At 39.8% G+C, this 15,830-nt stretch overlaps 1 protein-coding gene across 1 annotated transcript in view; it reads right to left on the reverse strand.

Annotated features, from left to right (window-relative positions):
- Window positions 1-2,891: 2,891 nt before the first annotated feature.
- The window catches only part of baiap2l2a (BAR/IMD domain containing adaptor protein 2 like 2a), a gene marked incomplete at both ends in the record, with an annotated part of 19,641 nt that continues 6,702 nt past the window's right edge, over window positions 2,892-15,830 (reverse strand). The window contains 8 exons of the mRNA XM_080448239.1: window positions 2,892-2,970; window positions 3,810-3,850; window positions 6,023-6,206; window positions 8,600-8,662; window positions 9,204-9,414; window positions 10,533-10,608; window positions 14,538-14,669; window positions 14,990-15,070. Of these exons, the coding sequence (XP_080304365.1) occupies window positions 2,892-2,970; window positions 3,810-3,850; window positions 6,023-6,206; window positions 8,600-8,662; window positions 9,204-9,414; window positions 10,533-10,608; window positions 14,538-14,669; window positions 14,990-15,070 (867 nt within the window). The remainder of the gene's footprint in view (window positions 2,971-3,809; window positions 3,851-6,022; window positions 6,207-8,599; window positions 8,663-9,203; window positions 9,415-10,532; window positions 10,609-14,537; window positions 14,670-14,989; window positions 15,071-15,830) is intronic.

A 15,830-nucleotide genomic window follows, 5' to 3' on the forward strand; every position in this document is an offset into this window, starting at 1 on the left:
CTTTCACTCTGCACATTTCAAATAGAAATATTGGGCCCGATTCACTAAGCAGGTCGTAAATATCGGTGTAAATATGGGTGTAAATAAAATGTCTAAAGGAGGGTGTATTTTCTCTATGCAAAAAACTATGTGCAATTCACATAGGGGTGTGTAAATCCGTGATATGTGCGGATCACAGTTGTTCCTCATTTTTGCCTGAAGGTTCAGAAATGCGTTCATATGGAAGATTCTTTGCATTGCTCCACCCCCCCACTTAAGACCATAAAGCTGTTTACACTGAAAATATGGGTGTAAACAGCTTAGTGAATCGGGCCCATTGTACTTTTGACTCCACTCTTTTTCTAGGAAGGGACTCTTGGGACCCAAACACAAAAGAATATTAATTAACTTGCTATTTCAGATATAGCATGAAGCCGATCTACAAGCTCACAATGCGTAGAGGACATGCTCTGAATTTCAATACAGCAATGCATTTATATTAAAAAGAAAATTATACTTTCGTTTTTTCATACTAATGTGTACTTTTGAACGAGTATTTACTTGAGTATATACTTTGTCCACCACTGCTGATTTGCAACTCTCTCCATCCTTCCCTTCATCCCTTTTTCCTGTCCTCCCTCTCTTCCCCTTCTCTCTGTGCTTAACAAGCTGAATGGTACCATATCTTGAAAGAAACTTTTAATAATGTAGAGAATGTCAGGAGTTGCGTAAAAATGGAACAAAGAAAAGAAAAGCTCAAAGTGAAATCTGGGAGCATTAGGCCTCCATTGTTGTTTCATAATATGCCATTATCTAGTACAAGGAATGTAATAATGACTTCTGGAGATCAGCGATTGCCTTGCTTTGTAAGCGCTACAGAACCACAGCAGTAGAAAGATACCATACAAGGAATACAACCATATTCCTTGTTCTATATTACATCGTCTCTGTCGGGTGGAAACCTCATATGATGTCCAAAACTGTAACTTTTCAGGCTTCGCGCCATGTTTCGAGCATGTACAGTGTAGATCTGCCATTTTTGATACTTTTGTGTGACGCTGTAGTATGATCAAGTATAGGGCATTTATTTACGAAAAAACACGAAAAGTTTTAATATGTAGATAAGAGGTTTCTGCCCGACAGGCGACAGCAACGGTATGGTAAATGGTCTACATTTCTGTAGCGCCTTTATCCAAAGCACAAAATCTCTCTCTCTCTCTCTCTCTCTCGCACACACAGACACACAGACAGACAGACAGACGGCTGTGGCTGAGCAATATAGGCCTATCAATATTATATTGATATTGTGATATCATATGAGAATAGATATCACTGGGATTTTGGATTTCATAATATCATAGCATAAATATTGTCTTAAGCCCTACTTTTCAAATCTATTACAAAAAGGTCAAATTGCAGATTTACAAGCTCACGTGTTTTTCTTTGTGAGCGTATCATTTTTTTTAAATTATATTATCGTCATAATGTGATGTTATCGTCACAATATTGATATCAAGGTATTTGGTAAAAAAATATTGTGATATTTTATTGTGTCTATATCGCCCTACTGACTCCGAAGTCTTCCATGCAAGGTGCCATCCTGCTCATCCGAATATCAAGGACATTTCGACACAAAGCCAGTAAGCCACAAGAAGCCGGGGATCGAACTGGAAACCCTTTGGTTCCCAGATGGCTGCTGCTGTACAGTACCTCTTGTAGCAGAAACTGCTGCCCTTTACTGTATTTCATGAACATAACTCAGACATGGAGGAGAAAAGCAGACTATATTCCATTTGCCGAAAGCCTTTATTTGCAGCTGTCGTAACAATTTAACACAAGCCAAGATCAAGCCATTACTAGAGCTGGTTTCACACTGAGGTTCAATTTGGGTTAAGTATCCCCAGTGGAGGACCTAAACTGGCAACCCCAGGATCCTCATCTAATTTAATAGGCCATTCTACTTCCCAAGCAAATAAACAACTCACCACTTGTCCTAACATATTATATACGGCATGTGGCTATCCTGGGAGAGAGAACTGGTCACTGGGTATGCTGGGTACACTGCTGGGAATGCACATAACAGTACAGAATAGGCAACATACTAACTGATTGCTTTAAAACATGTGCAGTAATCCTTTTATAGTTTACATCATACAATATTCATAACAGCCTTGATTCAGTACAAAGTGCTTTGGAAGAATACAGAAATATATACATTGGCAATATTAATGATTTATTTTCAGTCTAATCAACTAATCAAGTATCTACTGTAACTCTTCTGGCACTACACCTACAGTAATAAAACCGATCCCTGAGTAGCATTTGATATTATCTAACCGCAGATTATCTAAACACATTATCTGAATAAAGTCAGCATAATTAACTGATCATCAATTAAAAATATTCATGCCATCGTCATTTATATCAGGATATCAAGGCACAGCAGGACCGCTGATCTACAATCATTAACTGTATGATCATAAAGACTGAAACGTTGATGAGAAAGGCTGTCAACAGGGAACATGTTTTCTGAATGGGAAACACCTGCCTTTGCCTTACATTTGTCTTCTATTCAAAGAACTCACGTATTTGTGTTCATCTTTTGAACATGCTTTGATAATAGAAACGACACACATGCAGTAGGCCATTAGGTAGTACAGCTAACTCTGTTGTCATGAAACCATTTTATCTTACTAAAGCTTATAGGACATTAAAGTGTTTCCATTTGACATATCATTTGACAGCAGAAACCAAAGACTAGAAATTAATAAATATACTATCTTGGATGAGAATTAACCGTGCTTAGTGTATTTCTCTTCATTACTGTTGTTCCCAGTTGTATGTGTGAGTATCTACAGTTCAGGACTGTAAATACTGAACCAGTGAACTCAGTCAGAATGAAAGAAACGTCATCACCGATAGAGTTTCGGCGCTGACCTGTCATTGGTCATCGTGGGCTTCAGCTTAACTGTGGCAAATGGGTTGGTGCCCCTGCATACACAACACACAGAGAGAGACAGAGACAATGGAGTTGATGGGTGAGAAGAAGCAAGAGAAAAGAGAGATATAGACAAAAAAATAACATGGGACGGGAGGCAGAGAGTGAGAGAGCGAGAGAGGAAGCGAGCGAGAGAGAGAGAGAGCGCGAGAAAGAGAGAGAGAGAGAGAGAGAGAGAGAGAGAGAGAGAGAGAGAGAGAGAGAGAGAGAGAGAGAGAGAGAGAGAGAGAGTAGATATAATTATTAACAAATCCAGCCTCAAATCATACCTACTACACACAGTACCTACAACATACTGTCTTAGTTTGTCTAACTGGACAATTCTGGATTCTGTAAAGTGTGATTATGGAAGAGAACATAAGCACAGCGCTTCATACTGTACAAGCGCCATCCAGCAAATTGTTCCAGTGAAGTGCGGGCGATAGCTATCTCTGCCAAACGGCTTTGATGAAATGGTTTTCAATACTTGACTGCACTTCAAACACTGATGGAAAGCAATTCCACACCAGTTGTTACAGCTGACCCCATCAGTCAGTCTCTGTTTTGATGGTTTCATTACATACTTCTGAAATATCATTAGCATAGTCTGAAAGAGAACTTTAATAGACTATTGTTTATATTTATATTTATATATACACACACACACACACACACACACACACACACACACACACACACACACACACACACACACACACACACACACACACACACACACACACACTCTGTATACAGTATACAGTATATACAGTATATCTAAAAACAGTATATAAGTGCATTCATTTGTTTTATGGTACTAGTAATAATATAACATGACAAAAGGTGTTCTTACTTTGGGAAGAGATCTTGGCATGAACCATGGTGTTCTGATCTCTACAGAGGAGAGTCAAACATTGAGAGAGGTTACTTCAAGCCTCCTACGAACTGTTCTTTGGGTAGGTTTTTAGTTCATTGACCACCATTGACCATGGTGGCCAATTTGCACTTACTGTATGTTATACACCCTCTGTTAAAACTATAGTAGGACAGGAGAAAAACACATCCTAATTCATGAAGAGTAAACGCTAAAGCCAAATTTAGACTTTGTCGTACAACAGCATCAGAGACCGAAAATAGCCGATCTATAAGCTCACAACGTGTCGCCTCGTACGATGGACCATTAATTAAGCATATAGATGCTTAGGAGACTAGGGTAAAAAGTAACACAATTTAAATGTTCCTTCTTAATTCACAGACTACTTGAAATATACTAGTCATCTTTTGATATAAGAAACATAAATATGTGCCCTAATTAATAATAACATTTAGACTAAAATATTACTTTTAATGCAATAAGTCAGAGTGCTACAATTGAGTGACTTCTGCAGAGATGAAATGATCATTCTACCCTTCCATAGGCAGAGAGAGGACCCTACTGAGCATGTGCAGAGGAAGTCTCATCCCTCTAGCTTGTTTCTGATTAGAATTATTGAGTGTGTTACATTTGCCCCCAGTCTCCCCTAATAATTGCTTTAGATTTAGAGGTTGCTCCATAATTGGCTATGGAGCACCACACCAAATTTCTGCTTAAGCTACAGTATATACATTCATAAATGTGAGTGAATATTTGAGATAGTATCGAAATATATCTATTTATATACTATAGACAGATACAGTAAAATATATCTAAAATATTTCCAGGGTCCCAAACATATATACTGTACTTTTTATATTTTTTTGTTTGGTTTAAAACACATACAGTTATGAGATTTGTTTTTTGTTTTGTTTTGTGCAATGGATAGGCAGTCAGGTCTTACAACAGTACTTAGATCAGTGAGGCAGTAGAGTAGGCTATCAGGCCCATCAAGTAGAGTCACAAATCAAAATTTGACAGCTATTTTCTTAAGAGCCAAACTCAAATGGGTCTTCGCTCTTCACCAATCTAATAATGCCTAACACAGGGTATAGCACACAGGGGAACACACAAGCTCTAAAACCATGCAACTCACAACCTCCCTCACACACACACACAAACAGACAAGACAACATGCACATGCATGTGCACACACGCACACGCACACGCAAACACACACACACACACACACACACACACACTTCTGTGGCCCTACACTGTCAGCAGTTGGAGCTGCCTCCCTGCATCCACCAGAAAGCGGGCTGAGGTGTCATTGAGAATAGTACCTTGTCACAGAGACCCTGCTGGACAAATTAGGAAATGTCATCCTTATACATTTACATATCCATACACCATGTATTATGTACATCAGATAGTTCTGTTCACTGCAATAGACAGCCACCCACCAACACTCTGTCTGTCCGTCCGTCCGTCCGTCCCTCCGTCTCTCTCTCTCTCTCTCTCTCTCACACACACACACACACACACACACACACACACACACACACACACACACACACACACACACACACACACACACACACACACACACACACACACACACACACACACACACACACACAGAGAGACACTCATCCATTCACCAACCTCTGCAGTCAAGCACCACACAACTTTATTTTTCAATTCAGCCAAATCCCTTTCAATCATCCCTGAGGGGCAGATTCTTAAACTATCTCAGTCACAGCCAGCAGCCGTTAATGTGCCATTAAACTAATTCCACTGGAGCGCTGTCTCCATGATAATTAGGTGATTAGGCTATTCAAATATTAGCATATAACATAAGCAAGATAAAGAATGTAACCTTGTTAAGATGAATGAAGTGCAAGGTTACAATCACTGTGACAACACACACAAGACATATGCTATTAGACAAAAATGATTAATTTGTGATTACATTTAATCAAATGTAGTATTTACTGTAGGAGCAAACTTTTTTGACATACATACATACATACATACATACATACATACATACATACATACATACATACATACATACATACATACATACATACATACATACATACATACATACATACATACATACATACATACATACATAGCTTATGGATTGATTTACTTCATAATTGATTCACTGATTCATTAATTGATAGCTTAATTGATAGCTCTACCTTATTGTTTGACTCCGCCCTTCTGTCAGGGGTGGGTGTGATGGGAGGCCTCTGTGACTGTTTATTGGATGACACAGATGATGGTGGCGGGGGCGGGGCTGGAGGCTGGCCTCCGCCGTAGCTGTTGCCTCCTGATTGGTCCAGCAGGTTACTCATACTACCACTGCTTCTCAGGGTGGAGTTACTAAAGACAAAGAAGTCACAGTAACATCAGCATTTGTTCTGTGTTGAATCGCCTTTGAATCTCATTGATTTCTCAAACTTTTTATTTTAATCTCAAAGGCCAATGTTTACCTCTGGGACCCCAATATTCAATGCAAAGTCATCAATGTTAAGTTACAGGTTCATTTGGTTCCATTTGTACACTCTCAGAGTTAAGACCAATTTATGCTTGGAGCGAAAGTGACGTCAAAACAAAGAATGTGTCGTGGAGGACGTCCGCTGACGATGTCACGTACTTTTGGAAAAATGAAAGGCTTCATAAAATGTTGCGTACGGTTATTGGTTGGGAACACAAGGTATAAGCTCTGCTGCCACAGAGATGCAAGACACCACATTCACTGCCTGCCTTGTTTACATTTTATGGCTGTTGGCGAGTCACGACAGTAGTATGAATGCTCAAAGCTCAGAACGTAGTGAGACGTTGTGCGATGTATTGGTCGACACTTGTCGCTCAAAGCATAAATTGGCCTCCTGGACGACCCCCCCCCCCCCACACACACACTTTGCGAACCACTCTTTCAGAGATGGGCAATTGATTAAATTATTTGAGTCACAATTAACCGCTCCAGGTGAAAGCAAACCATTTTCTTTTTTAACAAAACAGTTTTACTTGACTTTGTTAAAATTACAATGAGTATCAAAATAACATAATAAAACATATGAATCAACAACCCTGGGGCCTTTTGTGAACACTTCATGCTAATTACATAAAACACCTATTAAGACTATTGTGCCTAAGTTTAGAGCCATAGATTATTATTTTTTCGTCATTACTCTCAGCAGTGGGTCACCCAAATAAATTAAATAGCTCAGAGTTATTCTTTCAGACCTGGGTTAACTGTTGACCCTGTTCACAGACGGTTTGTCCCATAATGGGGATAGCTTGGGGGCTACTGCTTATCTCGTTCACTGGTAGATGTTGACACCATGCATATGTACCAGAGCAAACGTTGGAACCCTGCATAACAGGCTATAGATACACACAGTAAAGTGGGGCAAAAGTATGCAACCAGACGCTGCAGATCACATGGTACCGCTAACAATTGGTACAGAAATTACACCATGCTAATAGACAGAGAGAAAGGTATCGGACTGATGCTTGCAAATAAACGCTAAACACAAGTACCTCAGTGGTCTTTGTGTGTGCAGTATTTTGTGTTGGAAATGTTTCATCTACTTTTCAGTCACCCATATTTCTTTATACGTGGATTTATTTTTTCTTTCAGAGAAATATATCAAATGAGTCTCAGAACTCTATTATTATGCTGATGTCTAACCCCAGCCTCAGTGTTACAAGATATCGGTCTACACAATGGTATGATTGTCTCTTGTAATAGCTGATGTTTTTATGGTATAGAGGTGTTTTTAATGTAGCCTATGTATAGTGTTTTTTTCTTGTTGTTTGTTTTTAATGGACCCCTGAATCTACACAAATAAAGTTGATTGATTGATTAATTGATTGATTGTAATTTGATAGGATGTAGTAATGGCCAAGCGACCACACCCACACTGGGACTTGACTGTGGGAGTGTACAAATGATACCAAATGGAACATTGCTGATTCATTTGGTTCCATTTTCCCACTCTCAGAGTGAGTAGAGAAGTGATTCTCAAAGTGGGGTCCATTTGGACCCTCGTGGTTCCTTGAAGGGGTTCCAAATGGACCCTTTTGGGGGTCCTTGAAATTAAAAGGTTTGATAATCACTGTAGTAATAGAGCAATGACTGGGGACTCCACAGGACATCATCTTTTGTCAGGAACATCTGCAGTTGTGTTAAAATGTCCCTCCCATTCCTCCTGCTTGGTACATTGTTGTATTAAACATGTTTTGCTCAGAAAAATAACTTTACTTGAGAGCTGAGCATAGAAGTCATGAATGTTCATGAGAGTAGTGCAGTGTTTATTTATTCATATTGTTTATTTTTTTGATGTTATGATAGCAGACCTTTCCTAGTTCTTCCTCTCTTGTTTCCAGAAGACAAAATGCAGCTGCAATGCCAATGACACTATTCTTCCATTTCTGTATTTAAAATTCCCCTCATTTCCAGTCGTTTCCCTTGTGTTTGGCCTCGTACTCTGCTTATGACTCTGCTTATCACCCTGCTTTGACCTGTATTACATCCCTGAGTCGCTTATGTTTTTCTCTGTGAGCAGCAACAAGAAATAACACCTTGTGGTTAGAATAGCAAAAACATTTTGAATCCTGTTCTTGTGTATGCATTGTGTTTCAGTGGATGTTACAGTGGAGACAGACAGGAGAGAGAGAAGATGATCTGCAACTTAGATCCAATAGGATTTGAACCCAGAGCATTTGAATTATGTATGACTTTTGAATTAATTAAATATGATGTTTACCTGGAGCTGGCTGGTTTAACATCCTCCACTGGTTCCACGTATGAAGCTGGGAACCAGCCCTGACTGAGAGAGACAGAGACAGAGACAGAGACAGAGACAGAGACAGAGACAGAGACAGAGACAGAGACAGAGAGTCAAAGTGTGGAAGGCAGACTGTCCATTTAAAATTGAGAGTGCAAAAATGGAACAGGTTTTTACTCTAGGTTTTTAAAATTAACTCACTGTGTAGTAGAGACAGAGTGAGGGACTGAATGTGACAATTCTGAGTATATTGCATTTACAGTAGCCTATTTATAAAAAATAAGTTTGGTAAAAACATATACTGTTGACAGAAACAGCTACAGACAGATACAGGCACAGATACACAGAACACTTTCACACACGCCAAACGCACCAAACGCACGCATGCCAAACACACACACACGCACGCACTCGCGCGCACACACACACACACACACACACACACACACACACACACACACACACACACACACACACACACACACACACACACACACACACACACACACACACACACACACACACACACACTGCATTAAAAGCATTCACGAATTCATTCATACAAACTTCAGTCTCCTCTCACCGAGAGCTGGACTCAGCACGTCCATACAGCCACCCGTTCCTGGCCTGGGGAACCAGCACACTGACCATCTCTCCCCTGGAGAAGGGCAGCAGTGTGGAGTTGGAGCCAGGCTGGTGGACCACCAGGGCCCTCATGGGCCTACCTGCACCCTCACCTCCCAGAGACACCGCCACAGAGCTGGAGTTAGAACAGCTTCCCTGAGGAGACGGGGCTGGAAGGACAGGAGTGAATGGCACAAAGAGACATGAGACAGCAGTGGTGGAGGCAGTACTCAGATTTCTACTAGTAATGCCACAATATAAGAATTTGAATACTTTTTTGAATATTTTTGGACGGTGAAACCGCCCCTATAAGTGAGATTTGGAAAAATTTACAAATATCTTGCGCTGTGATCTGGGCCCAGGAAATTTGTACAATTATCCTGCGCTGTGATTGGCCAATCACAGTCTATTCAGGACTGTGATTGGCCAGTGTCACATGACACATGTGCATAGCCCTATATAAGAAACCATAACTTGAAAAAAAACATAAATTGTTTTTTTTCAAGTTATGGTTCCGTCCATCATAAAGAGTGTTTCAATAAATGTATTTATTTTTTGTACATGATTGGTTGACTCCATTCAGTATTGTGATTAGCTAGCAAGACACCGCCCACTTCACACAGGGTGTGATTTTTTAAATAATATTTAATAAATGTCAACAATAGCAAAAATAGTCGATCTTCATGCTCACAACAATATGCTTGTAAATCTGCAATTTGTTGCAATTTTTTAAACAGGGCTTAAATAGTTATTAATGCTTGTAATGCCTCATGTTTATGTTTCATAACACATCATAATTATGCACTTTGTCTATCAGTGTAAATTAATTCGGCAATGCCAAATAATTAGAAATGCTCCACGCAAAGGGGGGAGGGGAGGGGGGTGGAGAGAGAGAGAGAGAGAGAGAGAGAGAGAGAGAGAGAGAGAGAGAGAGAGAGAGAGAGAGAGAGATACTATAAAAGGCTTAAAGGCTGATAAGGTGGGTGGGAGGAGGGAGGGTAGAATGGACTATAATTATGGAACACATTATCACCTCCAGATGAGTTCATGGAGAATGGAGAAATTAATTCCAGAGTTTTTAGAATGCATGAAAGCAACAAAACATTAAATGCTACAGAAGGTTATTAACTATCTCAGAGTATTTAAGCCACTATTTGCATTTTGGAAAAGGTTTCTGACACACACAAATACATGCATAACGCACGCACGCACGCACACACAATTGGATATACAGCATATACAGCAAATTAAAATGAAAAGGTCAATACTGCTGAAAAGCACACCCTACCTCTAGAGGGCGCTCTTCCAAGAGGCTGCTCCTCTCTCTCTCTTCCTCTTCCTCTCTCTTCCTCCCTCATCCCCATCTGAACAGCAAACAGAGCAGAATTCACTCATTGATTCAAGCAGCCAACATCAGATTGTTTTGATTGTCAGATTATTTTGATTGATTGAATCTTTTATTAGGCATCAATGTAAAAACAGCACAAGTAGGCCTACAGTTAAAACACTTTGTTTAAAAGGTCTGTCCAAAAAGGTCCTTGCGGTCTTGTTTCCATTGAGGTCCTTGATATTCAATTCATAGACACATAAAGTAGCACCAAACAGTTCAATATCATCACAAACATACAGAAAAACAACACTATATGTGCAGAGTCGTAAAAACAATGGGGTGTATTTTGAAAGGTGAATTTTCAGGGCTGTTTTAAAGGAAGCCAGTGATCTACTTTTCTTGCTGTTCATTCATCAGTCAACCAGTCTGGAAAACAGTCATCCATTCAATGGGGGATTCCAAGTTAATAGAAACAACAATAATGATAATAATGATGTCACTGTCTGCAGTAGCCCTCCTCTGAGACAGAAATGGTGCCATCTTACGTATAATGAGCATGAGGACCAATTATATTGCTGAAGTGGTCCTTTTTAAGCCCTATTTTATACTTTGAAATATGCTTAAGCCCTACTATTTTATACTTTAAAAAATAACGCGTCGCATCAGTCACTCATCTACAGTCACTCATCTATTTTCCCAGGCAACCAGCCATAGCGGTTATTGCCCCCTTAGGGAATAACTATCCATAAATAGAGATGGAGATAAATCCCATAGACACCAAGCAAAGCAAACAAGCAATCCATTAATCCCATGTTATTACAGTGGGTTCTAATATCCCTGCTGTTTACAGCTGTGACAGATCTCTATCATGGAACAAATCTATAGATTTGATTGGACAGGAATGAAGAGTACTTCTTCAGTTGAACTTGAACAGTACTTGAGGGCTGCAAGCAAAAGACTATTACAATATGTATTGCAGACGGTGGTTCTCAAACATGTCAAGGACCCCCAAATTGATGTGTAATTGGTCGCAGACCCCCATCTGAAAATATTTTGTGCCAGGGAAGATTTGTGCTTCCAAAATAGCTACATGCTGCGACAATAGCATACAGGGGTTAAAATGGTTAAAAAGATTATTATGCTATATTCATTCACTTTGTTTGGGACCCCCTGGAACCCCCTCAAGGACCCCTGGGGTCCCCGGATCCCACCCTGAGAACCACTGGTGTTTTGTGACTGTGAGTTGTCAAATGGATAAAGTTCTCAGTCATGACACTATCTTAAGTCCATGTTGTGTGATAATAGTAAGATACTAGACATGTAATTTGAGGATTTGAATAAGATTCATGTTTTAAGGGGATATTAGGCTAATTAGTTGCCAAAAGCAGCAACTGAAATGTTGAATCATTACACATTCAAAATAGCTTCATAATGGACTTCAAAGGCTGCTTATCTGAGGGTTTATTTAACCAGAACCAAACGCTTTCATTTTCTTTGATGTGGTAGTATACTTCAGCTATTGTTCACAGCCAAGCCAAATTATCTTCCATGTAATACATTAACTTTATTGTATTTACACAGCTGTGTTCGATGACGTCAATGTTCGGATTTTGTATCCTCATTGCAATATTATTTCTTCCCAGTAATCTTATCTAATCTCGCTGTCTCTCCATTTCCTGAGTGTCCTCCGCTAAAACAGAATGAATGTAATCTCTTGCCAGAGGTTTAGAAGTTTCCACGTTTGAAATAAAATTGGAACCTGACCAGTAGAGGGCACTGTGGGAGCTAAAATAATTACTGCCTGTTTGAAATTCATTACGGAGAAGAGGTAATCAAAAGTGTCGTGGGCCCCACATCTATGAAGCACAACAACTGCACCTCTACAACAGTGGTTCTCAAGGAGGGAACACCCAGGGGGGGTTAGGAGCCTCCGAGGAACATTACCCATCAAAACGAGGAACAGTTTAAGAACTTAAGGCCCATCTACAAGCTAACAAGCGCTTGTAGATCTGATATTTTCTAATAATGTTGACACATTTTCTATTATGGTGGTCCGTGGCATAAAATCTTTTAAAATGGGAGTCCGTGGCCAAAAACATTTGGGGGAAAATGGTATGAAAATGTTTGAGAACCACAGCTCTAAAACTGCTATAGTAGCACACTACTACTACTACTGCTGCTGGACGTGTCATATGTCATGTTCGAGTTAAGGCTGGAGGCAGGTTTTCTAGCCAGCTTCACTCTTCAGTGAATGCATTAGCTTCATCTCATTATTATTGTTATTTCCAATGCAGCAAAGTTTGACCTATTCTTTGTATTATAGACATGAATATACAGTACCGTACAAAAGTTCAGTTCAGTTCTGCAAAAGTTAAATTAGTTAATAATAATGAATAATCTCGCTTTCCAGCAGCCACAGTGCATTTGAGTTTCTATAGTTTTAACTGCCACAGGGGAATTACAAAAACAAAACAAAATACATAATAGATTGATTTATTTTTTGTGGACTCAATGCCATTCTCTGGTGACTCAGTGGACTATGGTGTATGCCATTGACCATTCATACAATCATTTTTGCTCAGGTCAGTCTTGGGCGGAGGGCCAAGCCCCACAAGTATGACATAAGAATGTCACAGCTTCAAAACATTCTCATGATGTTTGGGGAATGCCAGCATCACTCTATTGCTCATGTTTGCTATCACTTCCTCTCCCTTCTAGCTAAGGTTGCTACTGCTGTCCGAGAGGTAAATGTATTTTATTACCGGAAGGTCTTAGGTTCACTTCACTCCCTTCCACAGCTGCCGATCAGTCGAACAAATGTGTCTGTGAGTTCTACAGATATTTAACCAATGAAGAGTATGAACTAGAGCTTGTGACTAAATAATAACTATGCTGAATCCATTGGAACACAGATTTTTTCCCCACTCCATTTCCTGAAAAGTAACATAGGTTTTGGACATACAAGGTTTCCACCTGACAGTGATGATATACGTATATAGTATACATGTAGGATTGATATGTAAGCTGACCATGTCGTCCATTGCAGAGCGCCCTCTGTGTTCATGTTGTCTGGTGGCGTTCACCTCCTCCCTCCAGGTATCAGTTCTCTGCTGGAGAGCACCCTCTGTCTGTGTCACACACACACACACACACACACACACGCACACGCACACGCACACACACACACACACACACACACACACACACACACACACACACACACACACACACACAGCATTAATTATGCCATTTCCTCACACATTTAATTTCCACCCCACCCATCTGCCACGTACTGTAAGCCAAAACAAACAACAAACTCTCATTTTCTCCTGATAATGTGCACCTGATAAATATATTTATGATAGGATGAATATGCTTATGTACTTGCATGCCATAGTATAGTACAAGATGCCTCATTATTACTGTACAAGAGAGTGAAGCACAATAACTCCCTTTCCAGTTTAAGCACACTTTTTAGGTATTTTTACTTTACTGGAGCATTTCCAATTTTCAATACTTTTACTTCTACTCCACTACATCTCAGAGGCAAATATTGTACTTTTTACTCCAATACAATTATTCAAAAACTTTAGTCACTATAGTTACTTTGTAGATTTTGATTATTATTACAAAACCACTTCAGACCTATAAACTTTGGCAATTTGAAAATAGCAGATCTACAAGCTCACAATGCGTTGTGAGCTTGTAGATCTGCTATTTTCAAAGGATTTTTAAATACATTTTAGACATTTGAAAACTTGTGAAATGGGACCCTCTGCATAATGAGTACTTTCTACTTTTGGTACTTTAAGTACATTTTGATACCAATACTTTCACTCAAGTAAAAAAAAGAATTCAATATTGCAGTAATGATACTTTTACTTAAGTGCAAAATGTAGTACTTTTTCCACCACTGGAAGTATGGTAGAAGTTTGGTCTCCTAAGCCAGGTGTGCTACAGTACCTTGTTCATGAGCTGGACTATGGTCTGTGCGAGACCACAGTGTTTCTCTGCCAGGAAGCGGTATCTCCTCTCCTCCTCGTTCAGCGCCTCACTGTGGCTATCCGTGAGGAACTGCACATACTCACTTCCATTCTACACACACACACGCGCACACACACACACACACACACACACACACACACACACACACACACACACACACACACACACACACACACACACACACACACACACACACACACACACACACACACACACACACACACACGGTAAAATCCTTAACCACTTAAGCCTTTGTTGTTCGAGAAACAGTGAAAATACCAATCTACATGCTTAAAAAATAGATCAATTTTGAAAATCGTCCAGAAATATTGAAACGTTTTGAAAATGTGGTTAAGATTAAAAACAGATTTCAGAGTTAAATGACGCTCAGGATTTGACTGTGCACAGACCTGGTTATGTCCTCTCCTCAGTTGTTTCTCCAGAGCTGTTGCCTGGCTACGGACCTCCATCTCATAGCGCCTCCTACTGCCCTGGGTGACAAGGTAAAAAAATTACTTAGTGTTTGAATTACCTAAATTATTAAAGATATTTCATATTCCATAAACATTGGAGGGTCAGGACACGAGGAAGCTGTGGGGCGAAATAGAGTTTGTACGCCAGACGGTGCTACTGTTCACTTTTGTGTACAGGGGTCACCACAAGCGTGAACAGTAGCACCGTCTGGCGTACAAACTCTATTTCGCCCCACAGCTTCCTTGTGTCCTGATGCCAACAGTCACGACTGACACAGCCAGTTAGGCAACCCAGCTTGGCTGAGATCTGCGCTCCAAGGACCGCACTTTTGTAGTTTACTTATTTATTTATTTAGTTTTCACTGGTAAATCATTTTGCTTTACAAAAATCATTTTACTTTGACTTAAACAAAGCTCTTTATTCCCAGTGCTATTAATGAACTCAGTGGTTGCCATAATGAAAAATAAACATAACCTATCAAGGGGAAATTTGCATTTCAAAGACACCACACCAGGCTCTCATTGTAATGATTTTTTGTTTTTTTTATCAGAGCAGGTCTGCTATTCATATTCCCAGAGCCCAGAATAGTTTCAATAAAACTAGTTTTATTACGGGGCCAGAGCTCTCAGCTCTGGACCTGTTTTAATGTTCCCCTCTTTTTTCTTCTCCCACTTTTGGCATACGCTTTTTACGAAACTTGGCCATATGGTAGATGGTCATGAAAAACTATCAAGAAATAATTCTCACAATCTTTCGTCAAAAGGTGGCGCTATAGCA

Source organism: Gymnoscopelus braueri, assembly GCF_963280865.1.
Source record: "Gymnoscopelus braueri genome assembly, chromosome: 13".
NCBI lineage: Eukaryota > Metazoa > Chordata > Actinopteri > Myctophiformes > Myctophidae > Gymnoscopelus > Gymnoscopelus braueri.